Source organism: Coregonus lavaretus (genome assembly GCF_964263955.1).
Source record: "Coregonus lavaretus genome assembly, chromosome: 10".
In the NCBI taxonomy this organism is placed as follows: Eukaryota; Metazoa; Chordata; class Actinopteri; order Salmoniformes; family Salmonidae; genus Coregonus; species Coregonus lavaretus.
In genome coordinates, this window is record NC_139997.1 from 47,311,141 (window position 1) to 47,331,434 (window position 20,294).

The 20,294-nt window shown below is 43.4% G+C and overlaps 1 protein-coding gene across 1 annotated transcript; it reads right to left on the minus strand.

The window, feature by feature from the left end:
* Nucleotides 1-1,590: 1,590 nt before the first annotated feature.
* LOC311135980 (mothers against decapentaplegic homolog 4-like) lies at nucleotides 1,591-17,578 on the minus strand. The gene is made up of 12 exons (XM_084170025.1): nucleotides 17,303-17,578; nucleotides 16,435-16,844; nucleotides 16,061-16,235; nucleotides 15,931-15,960; nucleotides 15,620-15,826; nucleotides 15,171-15,314; nucleotides 13,974-14,081; nucleotides 13,634-13,684; nucleotides 13,314-13,497; nucleotides 12,927-13,095; nucleotides 2,704-2,842; nucleotides 1,591-2,465 (listed from the first exon to the last, which is right to left on the minus strand). The coding sequence occupies exons 2-12, from the start codon at nucleotides 16,672-16,674 to the stop codon at nucleotides 2,254-2,256; spliced, it is 1,659 nt and encodes a 552-aa protein (XP_084026151.1). The 5' UTR covers nucleotides 16,675-16,844; nucleotides 17,303-17,578; the 3' UTR covers nucleotides 1,591-2,253.
* Nucleotides 17,579-20,294: the final 2,716 nt, after the last annotated feature.

Here is a 20,294-nt window from a genome sequence, read left to right on the forward strand (position 1 = left end):
TTTTTATACTGGCCCCCCGCGGGAATCGAACCCACAACCCTGGCGTTGCAAACGCCATGCTCTATCAACTGAGCTACATCCCTGCCGGCCATTCCCTCCCCTACCCTGGGCCCATGAGTCTCCCGGTCGCGGCCGGCTGCTATTCGAACCAGGATCTCTAGTGGCACAGTTAGCACTGCGATGCAGTGCCTTAGACCACTGCGCCACTCAGGAGACACAAATCATGTCAGTGAGCTTCAGGTCGTAAAGTCTTGAGTTCTAGAACGAGGTCTGTGTTCCCGAGTTGGATGACCGTTCAAAACGTTTTTTCCCAGTCGGAGCTTGTTTATTTTCGAGTTCTCAGCTTTCTTGAACGCACTGAAGTCGGAGATTTCCGAGTTCCCAGTTGTTTTTGTTGGCTTCTTGAAAATCCTATATCTTGAAAACCTGACATGCAAAACATTTAGGTAATGTATTAACAGTGGACTAATAAAAATAAAATAAAAAGATAGTCTGAGTGGATTTGTCCTTTAAGTACTCGACCAACATATCTTGCTCTGTGGGGGAGTGGAACTATTATAATGGCGCCGGAGGGGATGGCTGCCGTTTTACAGGCTCCTAACCAACTGCTATTTTGTGTTTTTTCACATGGTTTAACTTTTTATTTTTAACTTTATTTTATTTAGTAAATATTTTCTTAATTTCTTGAACTGCATTGTTGGTTAAGGGCTTGTAAGTAAGCATTTCACGGTAAGGTCTACACCTGTTGTATTTGGTGCATGTGACAAAATTTGATTTGATGCAGCTATGTGATAAAACCAAGCAAAGGTATAAAAACACCAAACAGAAATGATACACATTCAATATCATACGTTTTATTTCCATTAATAGTAGGTAGAAATTATGAAGGTAAAGAATGAGCACTGTTTCCTCAGCCTACATTTCATTTTCTAACTTTCTTTAAAACATGATAGATGGTCATAAGGTAGCAAAATGAGTATAAAATATTGTTATATATATAATATATATATAAATAATTGTAAACTGACAAGCAATCCAGACCCACACGATTGCTGATATTCTCAAATCCATAATTTGGGGACCAAATGCAGAATCTGGTCATAAAAACAATGTATTTACAAGTTTCACAATACTGACCGACATGACTGTGCCATGACCTGTTTACACCTTTCATATGGGTCCATTTGGTATCAATATGGCTTCCTTCACTTTCCTCCAATATCTCTAAGGAATGTTATCACAAGTCTAGGGCTGGGAAGATAGCAGTATCGCGATACTCGTTAGCGTCGTGGCAAGGAAACAAAACACAAAGCAGATTTAACTTCTTTAGGAAAACAGCCCTAAGGTTGGAAACAAACATATTTATGTTATCATCCAGAGTCACATTAATTTTTTTCTCCAAGCTATAGCACAAAATATTTTCCATACAGCAGTTTTTTTAAAGGATCAAAGAGTTTGGCTACTTCATGTTTTCATTTTTGCCATGGAAAAAATATTGCGATACTGGTTTCATCACAGCCCTTAAGTCAATTCATCCAAGTCATGATTACGGAACTTCTGGTGGAGATAAAAATGGACCGAAACTGAAATGTACAAACGCCATCTGTCTAGACATTGAGGCATCTGAAAAATGTATTTAAGTCAATGATGTGAACACCATCTTCCAAAAGCTCTGCCCTGGATCACACTCATTGCTACAAAAGCTGAATATTCTGAGACACACATACATACTTTCAAATATAAATGTATGTGGAAACCACCGTCACACTGCATACCAAAATTAATTTTCTAAACTATCAACAAGACATAACATACTGAAAACAAGCACATGATAAGCAAACCAATAAAGTGCTAATTTAAGCTAAAGTCATTAAAAAAACATAGCACTGAAACAACTCAAAAATACAGTATATAAACTGACATGACACTGTCAATGAATAGGATGGTACGAAAATAGATATTTATGAATAGAACAAAGAGAATGAAAAGCATCCATGAGTCATGACTGTATCCTGATTCTGAGGCGAGTAGAAAACAGATTCATGAGCTGGTATCTTCAGAGAGGGAACCCTGGCTGGCTGTGATGCCAGCGGGTAGAAAATATAAATCATATCCATTGCTCCGCTCTCTCATCACATTTAGCACAGCAGGATGATAGATAGTTAAGATGGGCTAGCCTAGGGGGCATGGACAGTCCCTCTGTCAGTTCAAGGGTTGGCTGGCTATGGACAGTTAATGTTGCTGTTCCATAACTCAGTCCAGGGGCTGGGGGTCAGCGATGGGCATGGTGTGCAGCACCTCATCCAGTAGCTGCAGGGCCCGGTGGAGATGGATCTCAATCCAGCACGGTGTCTCCTTGATGCTCTGCCGGGGGTAGTCAGGCCCCCAGCCCTTCACAAAGCTCATCCTCAGGATACACAACCTGCGCAGGTCGTCCACTCCTATACCCGCAGCCGCAGACATACCTGGAGGAAGGTCGTTAAAAACACTCAGTGGTTAGAGGTTGTAGTTTAGTACTACATATGATAGAATGAATCACTTAGTTATTCACCACCTACTCAAGGGAATATAGAGTTTCATATCTGAGACAGTGCATACATTTCCCCATTTCTGTGAGGTCCTGAGATGCTCTGAGACAAGACAGATGGATATATTTCTAGGCAGACAGGTTAAAGGATGAATAGTGCGAAGAAAGACACTCACTGATGGCGGGGGCGATGCCTCCCACAGAGCCAGGCCCGGGGATGTTTCCAGCCACTGCTGCTGCCTGTGCTGCGGCTGCTGCCTGGGCTGTGGCTGCCTGCTGCTGCATCTGCCTGTGGCACTGACGCAGGTCAAACACCTGCACAGCACACAGAGAGAACAGGGAGGGTTAGGGATAGGGGTTCAACTAGGGATGGGCATCTGAAATAATTTCACTATTCGAATCATATCATGAAAATGTTTTGGATATCCGGATAGTCGATATTAGGGCTGTGCCGAGTACTCGGACAAAACGAGTATTGTAACGGATACGGAGAATTTTCCGAATACGATTATGACATGAGTATTTTTTGTAATTATCTGTGATCTGAAAGAAAATCATTTTCAGCTGCCAGCACGCATCTCTTTCACTCAAACAGTGTGAAGCACTGTGTTCTCTAAACAACTATTGGCTAGTTCTTATGTTGTGGTATCAGTTGAGCCTGCTGCAACGATTGGATTAGAACAAGCCGCTTTCTCTCTGCTCTCATTTCCCCAGACAGACACACTCGCGGCTCTTTTCTCAAAAGTGAGGTTACAAGTTTATCAACTTTCAAAGCAGAATTACTTTCCTATTGTTCCTCAACTGTAGTGTATGACATACAATTTTCTAGCTCTGAGTCTCTACTTTTATCCACTGTAAAAAAACACAATTTCAAATTTTTCTACATAAGATCGAGCCGGTCGGTCACAAATGTTGATCGTTTATCTTGATTGCACAAATGTGGCATAAGTGTCGGGAGAGAAAAGCTTTGCTCCTCTCCAAAGTGAAACAATATATATGGGGCAAGCGAATTAGCCTACCTTCCTTTAAATCTGCGACTGGAAAAAATGCAGGCAGTAGTAGCCAGCCATACTAGTTATTAGCCTATTTTGTTGATAATTTAATAGGACTAATTAAGTAAATCATGTGAATTTTGATCTGTCGGTGTCGTTTGCTAGGCTTGGGCGGTATACCGTATATAACGGGGTATTTGGAAAAAGTTACACTTGTATGCAATTCCTTACTAAATGTTTGCCATCAGATATCTTATAACGGCTTTCTGCCGGAAGTCAAAGGGCTCTGGATGAGTTCTGTACAGTTGCCATTTTTTCACTGTGCTTCCTACTAGCATTTTTTTCCCTCCTCCGTTCTTCTCCCCTCTGCTCCGTGTACACATGCTGCTCTTTCTTTAGAAAAGCATGCATCACAACTTTGTTAATTTGCACAATTTCTCTCATTCACTTTCGCTTGTAAATATCCACACATTTGGTAGCTATTAGCTACGCTTGTATAACTTTATGAGCTGGATTTGACTGTCTTTGCAATTAGTTAATTTTTCGCGCGTTAGCGAAATCACATAGCTAAATGCTATTAGTTTGTGCTAATTTTGATAGCATTCTGGTAATAGAGGACTTGCGTTTTTAGCGCCCCCTTGTGTGATGCCGGTAATACCGAAAATCCAGAGATAAAACTATATGAAAATCTGGATACTGCCCAAGCCAATTGTTCACCTTTGAACAATGTGTGTGAATGAGTGAAGGAACATAACGCTGCGCTCTGAGTGATAGCTAGCGCAGTAATGCACACTTGAGGTATATGCTTTCCCGGCATTTAATGCGCACTTCCGGGTTTTCCGATTACGAGTAAATCCGATGAATATCAAGTGTGATAAAACGGATATGATTACTAGTATGACAAGATCGGCACCCCCCCAGTCGAAATATATATACACTGCTCAAAACAATTAAGGGAACACTCAAATAACACATCCTAGATCTGAATAAATGAAATAATCTTATTAAATACTTTTTTCTTTACATAGTTGAATGTGCTGACAACAAAATCACACAAAAATTATCAATGGAAATCAAATTTATCAACCCATGGAGGTCTGGATTTGGAGTCACCCTCAAAATTAAAGTGGAAAACCACACTACAGGCTGATCCAACTTTGATGTAATGTCCTTAAAACAAGTCAAAATGAGGCTCAGTAGTGTGTGTGGCCTCCACGTGCCTGTATGACCTCCCTACAACGCCTGGGCATGCTCCTGATGAGGTGGCGGATGGTCTCCTGAGGGATCTCCTCCCAGACCTGGACTAAAGCATCCGCCAACTCCTGGACAGTCTGTGGTGCAACGTGGCATTGGTGGATGGAGCGAGACATGATGACCCAGATGTGCTCAATTGGATTTAGGTCTGGGGAACGGGCGGGCCAGTCCATAGCATCAATGCCTTCCTCTTGCAGGAACTGCTGACACACTCCAGCCACATGAGGTCTAGCATTGTCTTGCATTAGGAGGAACCCAGGGCCAACCGCACCAGCATATGGTCTCACAAGGGGTCTGAGGATCTCATCTCGGTACCTAATGGCAGTCAGGCTACCTCTGGCGAGCACATGGAGGGCTGTGCGGCCCCCCAAAGAAATGCCACCCCACACCATGACTGACCCACGCCAAACCGGTCATGCTGGTGGATGTTGCAGGCAGCAGAACGTTCTCCACGGCGTCTCCAGACTCTGTCACGGACTCTCCAGACTCTGTCACGTCTGTCACGTGCTCAGTGTGAACCTGCTTTCATCTGTGAAGAGCACAGGGCACCAGTGGCGAATTTGCCAATCTTGGTGTTCTCTGGCAAATGCCAAACGTCCTGCACGGTGTTGGGCTGTAAGCACAACCCCCACCTGTGGACGTCGGGCCCTCATACCACCCTCATGGAGTCTGTTTCTGACCGTTTGAGCAGACACATGCACATTTGTGGCCTGCTGGAGGTCATTTTGCAGGGCTCTGGCAGTGCTCCTCCTGCTCCTCCTTCCACAAAGGCAGAGGTAGCAGTCCTGCTGCTGGGTTGTTGCCCTCCTACGGCCTCCTCCACGTCTCCTGATGTACTGTCCTGTCTCCTGGTAGCGCCTCCATGCTCTGGACACAGCAAACCTTTTTGCCACAGCTCGCATTGATGTGCCATCCTGGATGAGCTGCACTACCTGAGCCACTTGTGTGGGTTGTAGACTCCGTCTCATGCTACCACTAAAGTGAAAGCACCGCCAGCATTCAAAAGTGACCAAAACATCAGCCAGGAAGCATAGGAACTGAGAAGTGGTCTGTGGTCACCACCTGCAAAACCAGTCCTTTATTGGGGGTGTCTTGCTAATTGCCTATAATTTCCACCTGTTGTCTATTCCATTTGCACAACAGCATGTGAAATGTATTGTCAATCAGTGTTGATTGACAAGTGTGATTGACTTGGAGTTACATTGTGTGGTTTAAGTGTTCCCTTTATTTTTTTGAGCAGTGTATATTTATACTTTTAATTTTTTGTACTTATTTTTTAACCTGAGCACTTATTGCTGCACGAGGGAGAGACGGTGGCGCTCTGCTGTTCAGAGGGCAGGAGAGGGGCTGGTGTGTGAGAGACGCGGGGTGCAGGGCAAGCAGAGAGGGAGAGAGACTTGTAGCTGCCATAGGTTATTTATTATCCCATCTGATAGCGCTCGTCTTGACAGCGTCAGTAGAGAAGCTAGCCAGCTACTACATTTTGCTGCACTTTCTTTCTCCCTGTCCTTGTCTACTAATAACACCCACAGCCTAATCCTTCTAACTTTTAATTGAGTAATTTTAATTCCATCTTGCATTGATGAAAGATCTGTCATATACATTGAGCCTCTGACTGTAGTGCTGCTTTTATTGGCAGACAAAAACAACAACCTACACACTTGAAACGGGTTTGTTTTATTCAATTAAATGCCCAGTGCAGTCAAATACATGATTTTCCTGCGCTTTATATGTATTTCCACACTACGAGGTTGGAATAACACTGTGAAATGGTGAAAATTATGATAATGCCCTTGTAGTGTAAGGGCTGTTTGAAAAGACCGCCTGAAATTTCAGCCTGTTTTGGTGGGATGGAGTTTTGGCCTACCCACTCAGACCACTCCCAGTTTGTCTTAACAAAATTCTTCCTTGAGAAACAATTTTTAATTCAAAACAAATCACAGTAAGTTACTTAATTGTTACCCAGACATGATTTGATAGAGATAAAAACGGCTGCATTGGACCTTTAAGATTTTAAAAGGCTGTGGCAGCGAATGGGGAGTTTTCAACCCGCCATGCCGGAAACCTCTTTCTCAAAGCTACGGATCCGGATCATGTCTGTGCATTTGTTATTTTACGTTTTAAAACATCTACTTAGCTGCTGCTCACTTCCCCCTCCCTTCAGGTTTCTCTCTTTACTCTCTTCCTCTTCTGAACCATGATGACGTAGCCTATGTACGGCAACTGCACCGCCCGCAACCGCAGGGCTCTCCAGAGGGTGGTGCGGTCTGCCGAACGCATTACCGGGGGCAAACTACCCGCCCTCCAAGACACCTACAGCACCCGATGTCACAGGAAGGCCAAAAAGATAATCAAGGACATCCACCACCCGAGCCACTGCCTGTTCACCCCGCTATCCAGAAGGCGAGGTCAGTACAGGTGCATCAAAGCTGGGACCGAAATAATGAAAAACAGCTTCTATCTCAAGGCCATCAGACTGTTAAATAGCCATCACTAGCACATTACAGGCTGCTGCTGCCTATTGAAATCACTGGCCACTTTAAGAAATGGAACACTAGTCACTTTAATAATGTTTACATACCTTGCACTACTCATCTCATATGTACAGTGAGGGAAAAAGGTATTTGATCCCCTGCTGATTGTACGTTTGCCCACTGACAAAAAAATTATCAGTCTATTATTTTAATGGTAGGTTTATTTGAACAGTGAGAGACAGAATAACAACAACAAAAATCCAGAAAAACGCATGTCAAAAATGTTATAAATTGATTTGCATTTTAATGAGGGAAATAAGTATTTGACCCCCTCTCAATCAGAAAGATTTCTGGCTCCCAGGTGTCGTTTATACAGGTAACGAGCTGAGATTAGGAGCACACTCTTAAAAGGAGTGCTCCTAATCTCAGCTTGTTACCTGTATAAAAGACACCTGTCCACAGAAGCAATCAATCAATCAGATTCCAAACTCCACCATGGCCAAGAGCAAAGAGCTCTCCAAGGATGTCAGGAACAAGATTGTTGACCTACACAAGGCTGGAATGTGCTACAAGACCATCGCCAAGCAGCTTGGTGAGAAGGTGACAACAGTTGGTGCGATTTTTCGCAAATGGAAGAAACACAAAATAACTGTCAATCTCCCTCGGCCTGGGGCTCCATGCAAGATCTCACCTCGTGGAGTTGCAATGATCATGAGAACGGTGAGGAATCAGCCCAGAACTACACGGGAGGATCTTGTCAATGATTTCAAGGCAGCTGGGACCATAGTCACCAAGAAAACAATTGGTAACACACTAAGCCGTGAAGGACTGAAATCCTGCAGCGCCCGCAAGGTCCCCCTGCTCAAGAAAGCACATATACAGACCCATCTGAAGTTTGCCAATGAACATCTGAATGATTCAGAGGAGAACTGGGTGAAAGTGTTGTGGTCAGATGAGACCAAAATCGAGCTCTTTGGCATCAACTCAACGTGTTTGGAGGAGGAGGAATGCTGCCTATGACCCCAAGAACACCATCCCCACCGTCAAACATGGAGGTGGAAACATTATGCTTTGGGGGTGTTTTTCTGCTAAGGGGACAGGACAACTTCACCGCATCAAAGGGACGATGGACGGGGCCATGTACCGTCAAATCTTGGGTGAGAACCTCCTTCCCTCAGCCAGGGCATTGAAAATGGGTCGTGGATGGGTATTCCAACATGACAATGACCCAAAACACACGGCCAAGGCAACAAAGGAGTGGCTCAAGAAGAAGCACATTAAGGTCCTGGAGTGGCCTAGCCAGTCTCCAGACCTTAATCCCAAATAAAATCTGTGGAGGGAGCTGAAGGTTCGAGTTGCCAAACGTCAGCCTCGAAACCTTAATGACTTGGGGAAGATCTGCAAAGAGGAGTGGGACAAAATCCCTCCTGAGATGTGTGCAAACCTGGTGGCCAACTACAAGAAACGTCTGACCTCTGTGATTGCCAAGTACTATGTCATGTTTTGCAGAGGGGTCAAATACTTATTTCCCTCATTAAAATGCAAATCAATTTATAACATTTTTGACATGCATTTTTCTGGATTTTGTTGTTGTTATTCTGTCTCTCACTGTTCAAATAAACCTACCATTAAAATTATAGACTGATCATTTCTTTGTCAGTGGGCAAACGTACAAAATCAGCAGGGGATCAAATACTTTTTTCCCCTCACTGTATATACTGTATTCTATTCTATAATATTCTACTGTATCTTAGTCCATGCCGCTCTGTCATTGCTTGTCCAGATATGTACAGTGGGGAGAACAAGTATTTGATACACTGCCGATTTTGCAGGTTTTCCTACTTACAAGGCATGTAGAGGTCTGTAATTTTTATCATAGGTACACTTCAACTGTGAGAGACGGAATCTAAAACAAAAATCCAGAAAATCACATTGTATGATTTTTAAGTAATTAATTTGCATTTTATTGCATGACATAAGTATTTGATACATCAGAAAAGCAGAACTTAATATTTGGTACAGGAACCTTTGTTTGCAATTACAGAGATCATACGTTTCCTGTAGGTCTTGACCAGGTTTGCACACACTGCAGCAGGAATTTTGGCCCACTCCTCCATACAGACCTTCTCCAGATCCTTCTGGTTTCGGGGCTGTCGCTGGGCAATACGGACTTTCAGCTCCCTCCAAAGATGTTCTATTGGGTTCAGGTCTGGAGACTGGCTAGGCCACTCCAGGACCTTGAGATGCTTTTCACTTCTTAGTTGCCCTGGCTGTGTGTTTCGGGTCGTTGTCATGCTGGAAGACCCAGCCACGACCCATCTTCAATTCTCTTAAACTTCTTCCATTTTCTAATAATTGCGCCAACAGTTGTTGCCTTCTCACCAAGCTGCTTGCCTATTGTCCTGTAGCCCATCCCAGCCTTGTGCAGGTCTACAATTTTATCCCTGATGTCCTTACACAGCTCTCTGGTCTTGTCCATTGTGGAGAGGTTGTAGTCTGTTTGATTGAGTGTGTGGACAGGTGTCTTTTATACAGGTAACGAGTTCAAACAGGTGCAGTTAATACAGGTAATGAGTGGAGAACAGTAGGGCTTCTTAAAGAAAAACTAACAGGTCTGTGAGAGCCGGAATTCTTACTGGTTGGTAGGTGATCAAATACTTATGTCATGCAATAAAATGCAAATTAATTACTTTAAAATCATACAATGTGATTTTCTGGATTTTTGTTTTAGATTCCGTCTCTCACAGTTGAAGTGTACCTATGATAAAAATTACAGACCTCTACATGCTTTATAAGTAGGAAAACCTGCAAAATCGGCAGTGTATCAAATACTTGTTCTCCCCACTGTATATATTCTTCAATTCCATTTCTTACTAGATTTGTGTGTATAGGGTATATGTTGTGAAATTGTTAGATATTACTTCACTGTCGCAGCTAGAAGCACGAGCATTTCGTTACACCCGCAATAACATCTGCTAAACACGTGTATGTGACAAATAAAATTTGATTTGATTTATGTCTCTGCCTCATATTTCTGAACAGCTGAAATAAAAACCCTGCAGCGATTTGAACAAACATTCAAGGCCATTATGAAGACTACAAGCTGTTGTAACGGATATTGCAGTTGCACAAGCAGGATGCAGTTCCTACAAATTGCATTGGAGCAAAAATAATCGGTGTTTTGTGTGATGATGTAGGCTAATCTTTATAGTTGCTGTCATATTGTAGGCATTAGCCAGAGTTGCTGAAAAAGAACACTACTACTTTGACTGCCTGTCTGCTTCCTGCTTAGCCAATGTTTGCAATGGTAATGAAAAAAGAACATTCAATCGCTAATTACACTGTGTGTGTCTTGCTTATGTGTGATATGCTGCCTAGATAGCTGTATGTAACTCCCCACTTGAGTTTTTCATTGGGGAAGAAAAAAAAATCTGAGAGTTTGTGCGAATATGTCTTTTGTGTACAACATGTAAATAAATAGCTGCATGTAGCCTAACGCCTGCTGAGAAAATAATATGAAATCGTGCTTATGCTCAACAGCCTACTGAGACATGGAATGCAGTATTTGGAACATGTCGACCATGTCCTTTGTGTACAACATGAAGTGTGTAGGCTACACCAGACAAAGGCTTTCATCGCTGATCAAAGTTCAGCGGAGCACTGAGCAGCAGCTATGTAGGTAGTGTAAAGAAAATCCTGCACAAGCGCAGAAATCTCCGTTTTTCTTGCCACGACAAATCGAGTTTCCAGAAAATCTGGAAGCGTAGTCACTTCCGAATTTCAAATGTCATCGTATATCCTTGTACGTAACAATGTCAAATGGATAATTTAATTTAGACCAAGCCTTTTCATTGTTGAAATAGACCCAACTTTTTTTTCTCTAAAATGTATACTTACAGTGCATTCGGAAAGTATTCAGACCCCTTGACTTTTTCCACATTGTTACATTACAGCCTTATTCTAAAATGTATCTAATTAAAAGTTTCTCATCAATCTACACACAATACCCCATAATGACAAAGTGACATCTAAAAAACATACCTTATTTACATAAGTATTCAGAACCTTTGCTATGAGACTCGAAATTGAGCTCTGGTGCATCCTGTTTTCATTGATCATCTTTGAGATGTTTCTACAACTTGATTGGAGTCCACCTGTGGTAAATTAAATTGATTGGACATGATTTGGAAAGGCACACACCTGTCTATATAAGGTCCTACAGTTGAGAGTGCATGTCAGAGCAAAACCAAGCAATGAGGTCGAAGGAATTGTCCGTAGAGCTCCGAGACAGGATTGTGTCGAGATCTGGAGAAGGGTACTAAAAAATGTCTGCAGCATTGAAGGTACCCAAGAACACAGTGGCCTCCGTCATTCTTAAATGGAAGAAGTTTAGAACCACCAAGACTCTTCCTAGAGCTGGCCGCCCGGCCAAACTGAGTAATCGGGGGAGAAAGGCCTTGGTCAGGGAGGTGACCAAGAACCCGATGGTCACTCTGACAGAGATCCAGAGTTCCTCTGTGGAGATGGGAGAACTTTACAGATGACATCCATATCTGCAGCACTCGACCAATCAGGCCTTTATGATAGAGTGGCCAGACGGAAGACACTCCTCAGTAAAAGGCACATGACACCCCGCTTGGAGTTTGCCAAAAGGCACCTAAAGGACTCTGACCATGAGAAACAAGATTCTCTGGTCTGATGAAACCAAGATTGAACTCTTTGGCCGGAATGCCAAGTCTGGAGGAAACCTGGCACCATCCCTACAGTGAAGCATGGTGGTGGCAGCATTATGCTGTGGGAATGTTTTTCAGCGGCAGGGACTGGGAGACTAGTCAGGATCGAGGGAAAGATGAACGGAGCAATGTACAGAGAGATCCTTGATGAAAACCTGCTCCAGAGCGTTCAGGACCTCAGACTGGGTCGAAGGTTCACCTTCCAACAGGACACCGACCCTAAGAACACAGCCAAGACAACACAGGAGTGGCTTCGGGACAAGTCTCTGAATGTCCTTGAGTGGTCCAGCCAGAGGCCGGACTTGAACCCGATCGAAAATCTCTGGAAAGACCTGAAAATAGCAGTGCAGCAACACTCCCCATCCAACCTGACAGAGTTTGAGAGAATCTGCAGAGAAGAACGGGAGAAACTCCCCAAATACAGGTGTGCCAAGTTTGTAGCATCATACCGAAGAAGACTCAAGGCTGTAATCGCTGCCAAAGGTGCTTCAACAAAGTACTGAGTAAAGGGTATGAATACTTATGTAAATGTGATATTCCCGTTTTTATTTTGAATAACTTTGCAAACATTTCTAAAAACCTGTTTTTGCTTTGTCATTATGAGATAGTGTACCCATCCCTAGGTTCAACTGTCTAAAACATAATGGATTTTAACCTGTTTTGAAACAATAAACCTTCCCAAGCAGTCAAATAACCACTGAGACAAAATTCATTTAAATAATAAGCATCCAAAAACCCTTCCTTGTTGACTTGGGTGCCCTTCCTCAGCAGTGAGTCTGTGATATAAAATCGAATCAAATCCAGTTTGTGTACACATTACAATGAAATGCTTACTTGCAAGTACACCTCAACTTTGCAACAACAATTAGAAGTCAAATAATAATAATAGTACAAAGCAAACGCTCAATGGAATACATTAGAATAACATTTAAATAAAATCTCTCACCTTGATGTAGGCGCTGGGGTAGATCTTGTGCACTGCGTCTCCAGGGGCCCGTCCTGCCTCCCTGTCCAAGTAATAACTCTGCACAAACACTGCATGATCGCTAAGGCAACGCACCCACACGTCACCTTCCCCTTTACACTCCAGCTGCACCCCTTTACCAATGTGAAGTCTAGAGCCAAGAAGGGAGGAGGGAAGGGCAGAAGCAGACAGACAGTATGAGAATTAATACAAATCTACTTAAAGAAGCCTCAAAAAAGCCTTAACTTATTGCTAGTGTGTTTTTCCCAAAATATGGATGGTTCTGCTTAGCCATTTAATTTAGCAAAGACATTAAATCATTCCTTGTTCTATAAATCTTTCCTTTTTCTATTTGATATGGTAGAGTACCTAGCTCTCTCGATGGCCTCTGTCCTGTGGACGTTGCTGAGTTGGCCCAGGCAGAAGCGGTCCCCTCCTGAGGGATCCACGTACCCATCCACCGTCACTGTGGGGCAACTGGCCGGAACCTTGAACGTCTCCCCCACCTGAACATCCATCTCAAAGTAGGCAATGGAGCACCAGTAGTCAGGGGCTGGAACAGAACGATAGCACCACCATCAATTCACATGGTCTCTGTACTATCTATTTCACACCACATACCGGAACAAATGAGGATGCATACGTACATACAGACCTAACTCTCTGAGTAATGTTTCACACAGACTCACCCGGGTGATTCGAGATGGGGGGCTGGAATGCAATCTCATTGTTGACCATCCCTGGAAGAGAATGTCACGTAATTAAGACACAACCATCGAGAGAACGGTGCTGATTGGTGTTGTTTGTACTGCTCGGCCCAAATGAGCACAAATGAATGTTGAATGACATCATAACATTGACTATTTGACATTACATGTGCACATTCACATCCTTTCTGGGAACACCACCATTTTTGCATTAGTTCAAGGTTAGCTTGTTGCTTTGAGGGATATAGCATCTGTAAGGCTCTGAGATGTTGGCAGCACCACTAGATGTATGCCCAAATAGGGGGATAACACAGCCACTCACAGTAGTGTGGGGTGTGGGGCATGGGTTGGTGGTGCTGCAGGTGCCCATTCTGGTGGTGAGGCACTGAGGGGGTGAAGTTCCCGTTTCTCGGCCAGCCTGAGGTGGCATCTGAAAGCAGAACAATAACCTGTTGCATCAGACCATAAGCACATAAAGAAAATACCATGACCTAAAAGTAACTCACAATCACACTCAACACATTTCTAATCAACTATAACAATGGGCTATAGTCACAGGGCTGAGAGGAATTATATAACTGACCAAGGAGGAATTAACACCCTGGAGAGGCAATGTGGTGATGCTGAAAAGCTTTTTTGAGAACAAAATGTTGTTTAGTAAATGGGGTTACAGTGAAAAGCAACAGGGCAGTAATTTGTGGGCTGGCGGAAGTACACTGAGTGTACAAAACATTAGGAACACCTTCCTAATATTGAGTTGCACCCCCCTTTTGCTCAGAACAGCCTCAATTCGTTAGTGCATGGACTCTACAAGGTGTCGAAAGCGTTCCACAGGGATGCTGGCCCATGTTGACTCCAATGCTTCCCATAGTAGTTAGGTTGTCTGGATGTCCTTTGGGTGGTGGACCATTCTTGATACACATGGGGAACTGTTGAGTGTGAAAAACCCAGCAGTGTTGCAGTTCTTGACACACTCAAACCGGTGCGCCTGGCACCTACCACCATACCCTGTGCAAAGGCACTTAAATATTTGATCTAGTCCATTCAGCCTCTGAATGGCACACATACACAATCCATGTCTCAATTGTCTCAAGGCTTAAAAATCCTTCTTTAACCTGTCTCCTCCCCTTCATCTACATTGATTGAAGTGGATTAAACAGGTGACATCAATAAGGGATCATAGTTTTCACCTGGTCAGTCTTTGTCATGGAAAGAGTTCCTAATGTTTTGTACACTCAGTGTAGGTTTCCATTGTCATGGTATATGGAGGGCAGATGAATGTGAGTGCTACCTGTAATGGTTGTTTGAACGTGCAGGTCATTTCTGTGATTGTTAGTGACATAGGCAGTGTGCTCACCTGTTGTTTTTAGGCTGTTGAATGCAGGTGCCCACTCACTTTAATGGTGTTTGACAGGGTTGGGGTCAATTCCATTTCAATTCAGTCAATTCAGAAAACAAATGGAATTAACCCCAAACTTGGTATTGTATGAAATGTGGAGGGTTGAGTGTGGGTGCTTACTGTGATGGTATGTGGCACTCTGTGCCAGGGGGAAGCCGTTCTGCTGTGTGCTCTGCCCCCGTGAAGGCCCTGGGCCTGGCCTTGAGGATAGCTGCCGCAGCCCTTCACTGCTATGGCTCCCTGACAGAAGGCTACTGGACTGGGCTACAGAGGCAGGAGCAGGATGGGCCAAGGTGGGTGGGTAGGGAAAACATACAAGCAAACACACACACCCAGAGACAAACAAACACACCACAATACAATACAGAGACACACAAACAAAAGTGATCAGTAATGACACCTCTGAAAAAGGAAAAAGCTTCTCAGCATGACCCTGACTTTGGGTATGAGGGAGCCACTGTATCCTGTATTTATGTCAGGAGCTTATTCACCACAAAATGAAGCTTTACATTTAAGGGGAGTAATGAACTGCAAGACAGGGGAGGGTTAAACACAATGCAGTGTCTCACTTGAGGCTCCAGCAGCAAGGCTGGAGAAGGCAGAGGTAGAGGCTGAGCTGCTGCCCTCAGGGGAAGGGAGCAGAGCCGGGCTGCTAAACAACTCCTGGGGACCCCCTGGTCTGGAGGGCTGGTGCTGGATGGTCTGATGGTGGCCATCTGCACCAGAGTGAGATGGCTGGTTCTCAAATTCATACTCATCTTTGACCATGAGTGTGCCTGGTAGGGCAGGGAGGGTGAGATGGTCAACGTTTTGGGGAACTTCACTTTAATCCTCCATTGTGAACTGCAAATTACTAGTTCAAGGTGAGAGTCTTCCTTACCTGAGCTTGAAAGAGTCAGTCCTGAAAGGTCTGTGAAGAAAAGTTGAGGGACACAAATAAGATCCAACTTAAAATTCAGAGGCGCTAAACAACAGTATTCAAGAGAGAGGAGAAAACAAATCCCACTCACCAATCCCTGGTGATACCACCCTCTCGTAGTGGTACGGGTTAACACACACGTTGTCAGCTTTGAGGTCAAAGGCAAACTGGCAGTATTTCACATGCTTCAGTTCATTCTTGTGCAGGTCAGGCCACCGCCACAGTCTGGCATAGATCACATGGGGGAAGCCTTTACGCCCTGCGACCTGAGAGCACAGAGGAGAAGACAAGAGTTATGAACTAAGCACAGCAGTCATCTGAGAAAATAATTCAGCCTGTAATGTGAGTGTAATATCTTCTATCCATCAGCAAGTTGGTATTCAGTAGGCACCAAAGGGACTGCATGAACTTGTCCAATAAGAAACACTTTTCGTGCCCTATTAAATGACCCAGCTACCCCATTACCTGCAGGCGTCCATCCAGTGTACGCTGTATGGTGACACACTTGCTGGGGTGAGCGCCGTTGGTGGTGATGGCTGTGATGAGAGAATCTAGCTCATCTTTCTTCTCCTTCAGTTTCTTGACGAGGCTCTCGATGGCTCGCTTAGCAAATGTCTCACTCTCTCCACCCTGTCTGTGGCACATCAGGCTGTGCACGATACTCAAGCAAGCGTCGTTGCTTGTGGGGGTGTTTGTGATCGACATCTTGCTCACCGTTCTACAGTCTCTATTACTTGAAGTTCAATCTTAAGGAGGCTCCCAGTTTAGTCCTCACTCTAGGAATGAGTCAAAAACACCTTCTCTGAAGCCTTTTGCTAGGGTGAGAATGGAATGTGTCCCGTTCACTCTACAGAACGAGGGGTGTCCAGAACAGTCTGCAGTAAGGGAGACAGAACATAACGTTACAGTTGTACTAGCTTGCTACTACCATTGCTGTGCTTTCACATCAATGCACAAAAGCATTGCCTGACAGCAAATGAATGATGCCGACAAACGTTATCTAGCTACTTTTCTACAAAACCCAAAGTTAGTTACAAAAACAAAAATATTACTTAGCTACAAAAGCAAACTAACGTTGCATAAAACGCCTCAAATCGTGTCTAAGAGACTAACGCGAATAACGTTATCTACAGTAAGTTAACTTAGCTAGTTAACATTTACATCTGCACACATTTGCTAACATCTAGCTGGCTAAGTATGCTAGTAGCTTACAAATCCAATGATGATGTGCCCCGTTTGGTTAAATTGTAATAGTCAATGGAAATTACATTAAAAACGAACTGATTATAACTAGCTAGTTAGTTATCTGACTTAAAATGCACAAATGCCTTACCTGGGGTCTCCAGTGATTAGCAAATAGCTAGTTACTTTAGCGTTAGCTTGCTAACGTAACGGTAGCCTTCAATAAAACCAGTGTTTTCTGAATCGAAGTTCGAGCCAATACTCGATTATCTTCTGGTTATGAGATATTATGCGACTGTATTTTACGTTTTTCAACTGTGCCAGTAACTGTACAAAACCAACATGTTTTCAATATACTGGTAAACAATGCTATAGTGCTAGCTACGAAAATAAACTCCCCTGCAACGCCCTCGCGACTCCAGTGAGCGCATTGCTCCAGCAGTGCCACTCATGTCATGTCAGCAGCAGGGGGCGCATGTTTTGTGAGCGCTTTGCTCGAACTCAGAGGGGCCAGTCTGTTCGGCTGAAAGTTGGCCATAGGGCTGATAAAGTCAGTTTTGATTTCTTATCGGTTGTATGTGTTCATTCGATTTTCCATTCATGACAGACAAATGTAATTTAAAATTGTAAAGGCAATTTCAACTGTCTACAAACTAATGTAGAAGTGTTTAGTCCCATGAGGTCTGTGAAAAACAAAGATATGCCTGGATCAGTCTCTGCTCCTGGTTGTGTATAGCCTAGAAATGTATATTTAATTGCCACAGGATTAAATGTAAAATGAAATTTACAAAATAAATAACCATCATAATTCATGAAGTGAGTAATCTGAAATAATATCTGAAACAGCTCCATAGGTAAGTACAGTATAGTTGTGATTCACAAATGCATGGCAGTGAAGTGCAAATCTGGACTCAGTCGTTCACCGTTATTCCATTGAGGTTGTCTCTCCTTCAGTCCGCTGACAGCAGAAACTGGGTAATGATGTGACATGTGTTTTTCCATCTGTCCTGTAGACAAAGCCATGATTAGGTCCTCCGAGTGGCCATGTCAGACAAGGGAGGTGGGAGGCAGCGGTGGGTAGAGAGAGAATGTCCAATACAGAAAGGCTCGCTGGGGGGTGGATCGTCCATAGAGATTGTTGGTGTTGGGTCCCAGGAATCTGACATCACCCTCTCCCAACTGCTCACCACTTGGAATGGCGTCTCATCCTGAGTGATGGTCTACAAGTCACCAGGCCCTGACACCTCCTTATCACCGCCACATGGGGGGGGGGGGGAGCGGCTCGCGTGGCATGTGGCTTTAGAAGGAAGTGTGATGGTGGGGTGGTAGGGGGTGTGAGTCAGTCTGGGGCAAATAGATTACCCTACAAATAAGTGGGCAGAATGGATTTGAAACATCCATTTGCTTCCATGGACATGGACAGTATTATGTATTCAGGAAAAAGAACATCTAGCAAACAAACTTAATCTATGGCTCTGCATCATATGTACATCTTCTGCTTCTGTTTTCTACAATTGGAGAGGTTTGATGAATTGAAGAGACAAAATATCTGCAATAAAGAAAAGCAATGACACGTTTGTATTGTTTTTCTTTTGCTTTCACATTCTCTTCTCTGATTTAACACTCTTCTTGAAAGGTCGTCCATATGGCAAGTTCATTTTTCAGTGCCCTTTTTGCACAATGCCACACTATTCAAAGCTAGATTCATTTCATGTTCACTTCTGCTGTAGTGCACGTGTCTGCATGCCTTTGTAATAGAGAACCTCTATAATACATTTCACTAGGCTACGTCTAGTCAATCATGGACGCACACAGGGTTGGGGAGTAACTGATTGCATATAATCAATTACATGTAATCTGATTACAAAGAAACTGTAACCGTAATCAGTTACGTTACCAGCAAAAATATTGTACTCTGATTACAGGTACTTTTGAAAAACAAGATGATTACTTCTTGGATTACTTTTAAATTCAGAAAGGGTGTTTGCAAAAAAACAAAAAAACCTTGTGATGCCTTTCTGTTTTCTCAATGACATTCAATTCAGCATTGGAAAAAGATGCAAGTTTAAGTTTGTTCCACCTGAGCGAGTCTGATCTCAAGTCAGAGACCACTATGTTGACACACCAAATGTGTTTGATGGATCCTTTTTGTCTTCTTCTAACGCCTCTTAATGGGGAAAGTAATATAAAAAAGTAATCAGATTACGTTACTGAGTTTGGGTAATCCAAAAGTTACATTACTGATTGCAATTTTGGACAGGTAACTGTAACTTATTACATTTAGAAAGTAACCTACCCAACCCTGGAAGCACTCACATTTGTAATAAACATCAAACACCATTTATTGTGCTCTGCTTTAGAATACACCTCTTTGTCTTTCCATGTAGGATATATACGAGTTATCTGTTATAGTTTTGCTTTCATTTATAATATACACTGAGTGTACAAAACATTATGAACACCTACTCTTTCCATGATATAGACTGACCAGGTGAATACAGTTGAAAGCTATGATCCCTTATTGATCACACTTGTTAAATCCACTTCAATCAGTGTAGATGAAGGGGAGGAGACAGGTTAAAGAAGGATTTTTAAGCCTTGATACAATTGAGACATGGATTGTGTATGTGTGCCATTCAGAGGCTGAATGGGCAAGACTAAATCGGGCGGCAGGTAGCTTAGTGGTTAAGCCAATAACCGAAAGGTCGCTGGTTCTAATCCCCGAGCCGACTAGGTGAAAAATCTGTCAATGTGCCCTTGAGCAAGGCACTTAACCCTAATTGCTCCTGTAAGTCGCTCTGGATAAGAGCATCTGCTAAATGACTAAAATGTAAATATTTAAGTGCCTTTGAACAGGGTATGGTAGTAGGTGCCAGGTGCACTGGTTTGTGTCAAGAACTGCAACGCTGCTGGGGTTTTTCACGCTCAACAGTTTCCCGTGTGTATCAAGAATGGTCCACCACCCAAAGGACATCCAGCCAACTTGACACAACTGTGGGAAGCATTGGAGTCAACATTGGCCAGCGTTCCTGTGGAACGCTTTCGACACCTTGTATAGTCCATGCCCCGACAAATTGAGGCTGTTCTGAGGGCAAAAGGGGGGGAGTGCAACTCAACATTAGCAAGGTTTTCTTAATGTTTTG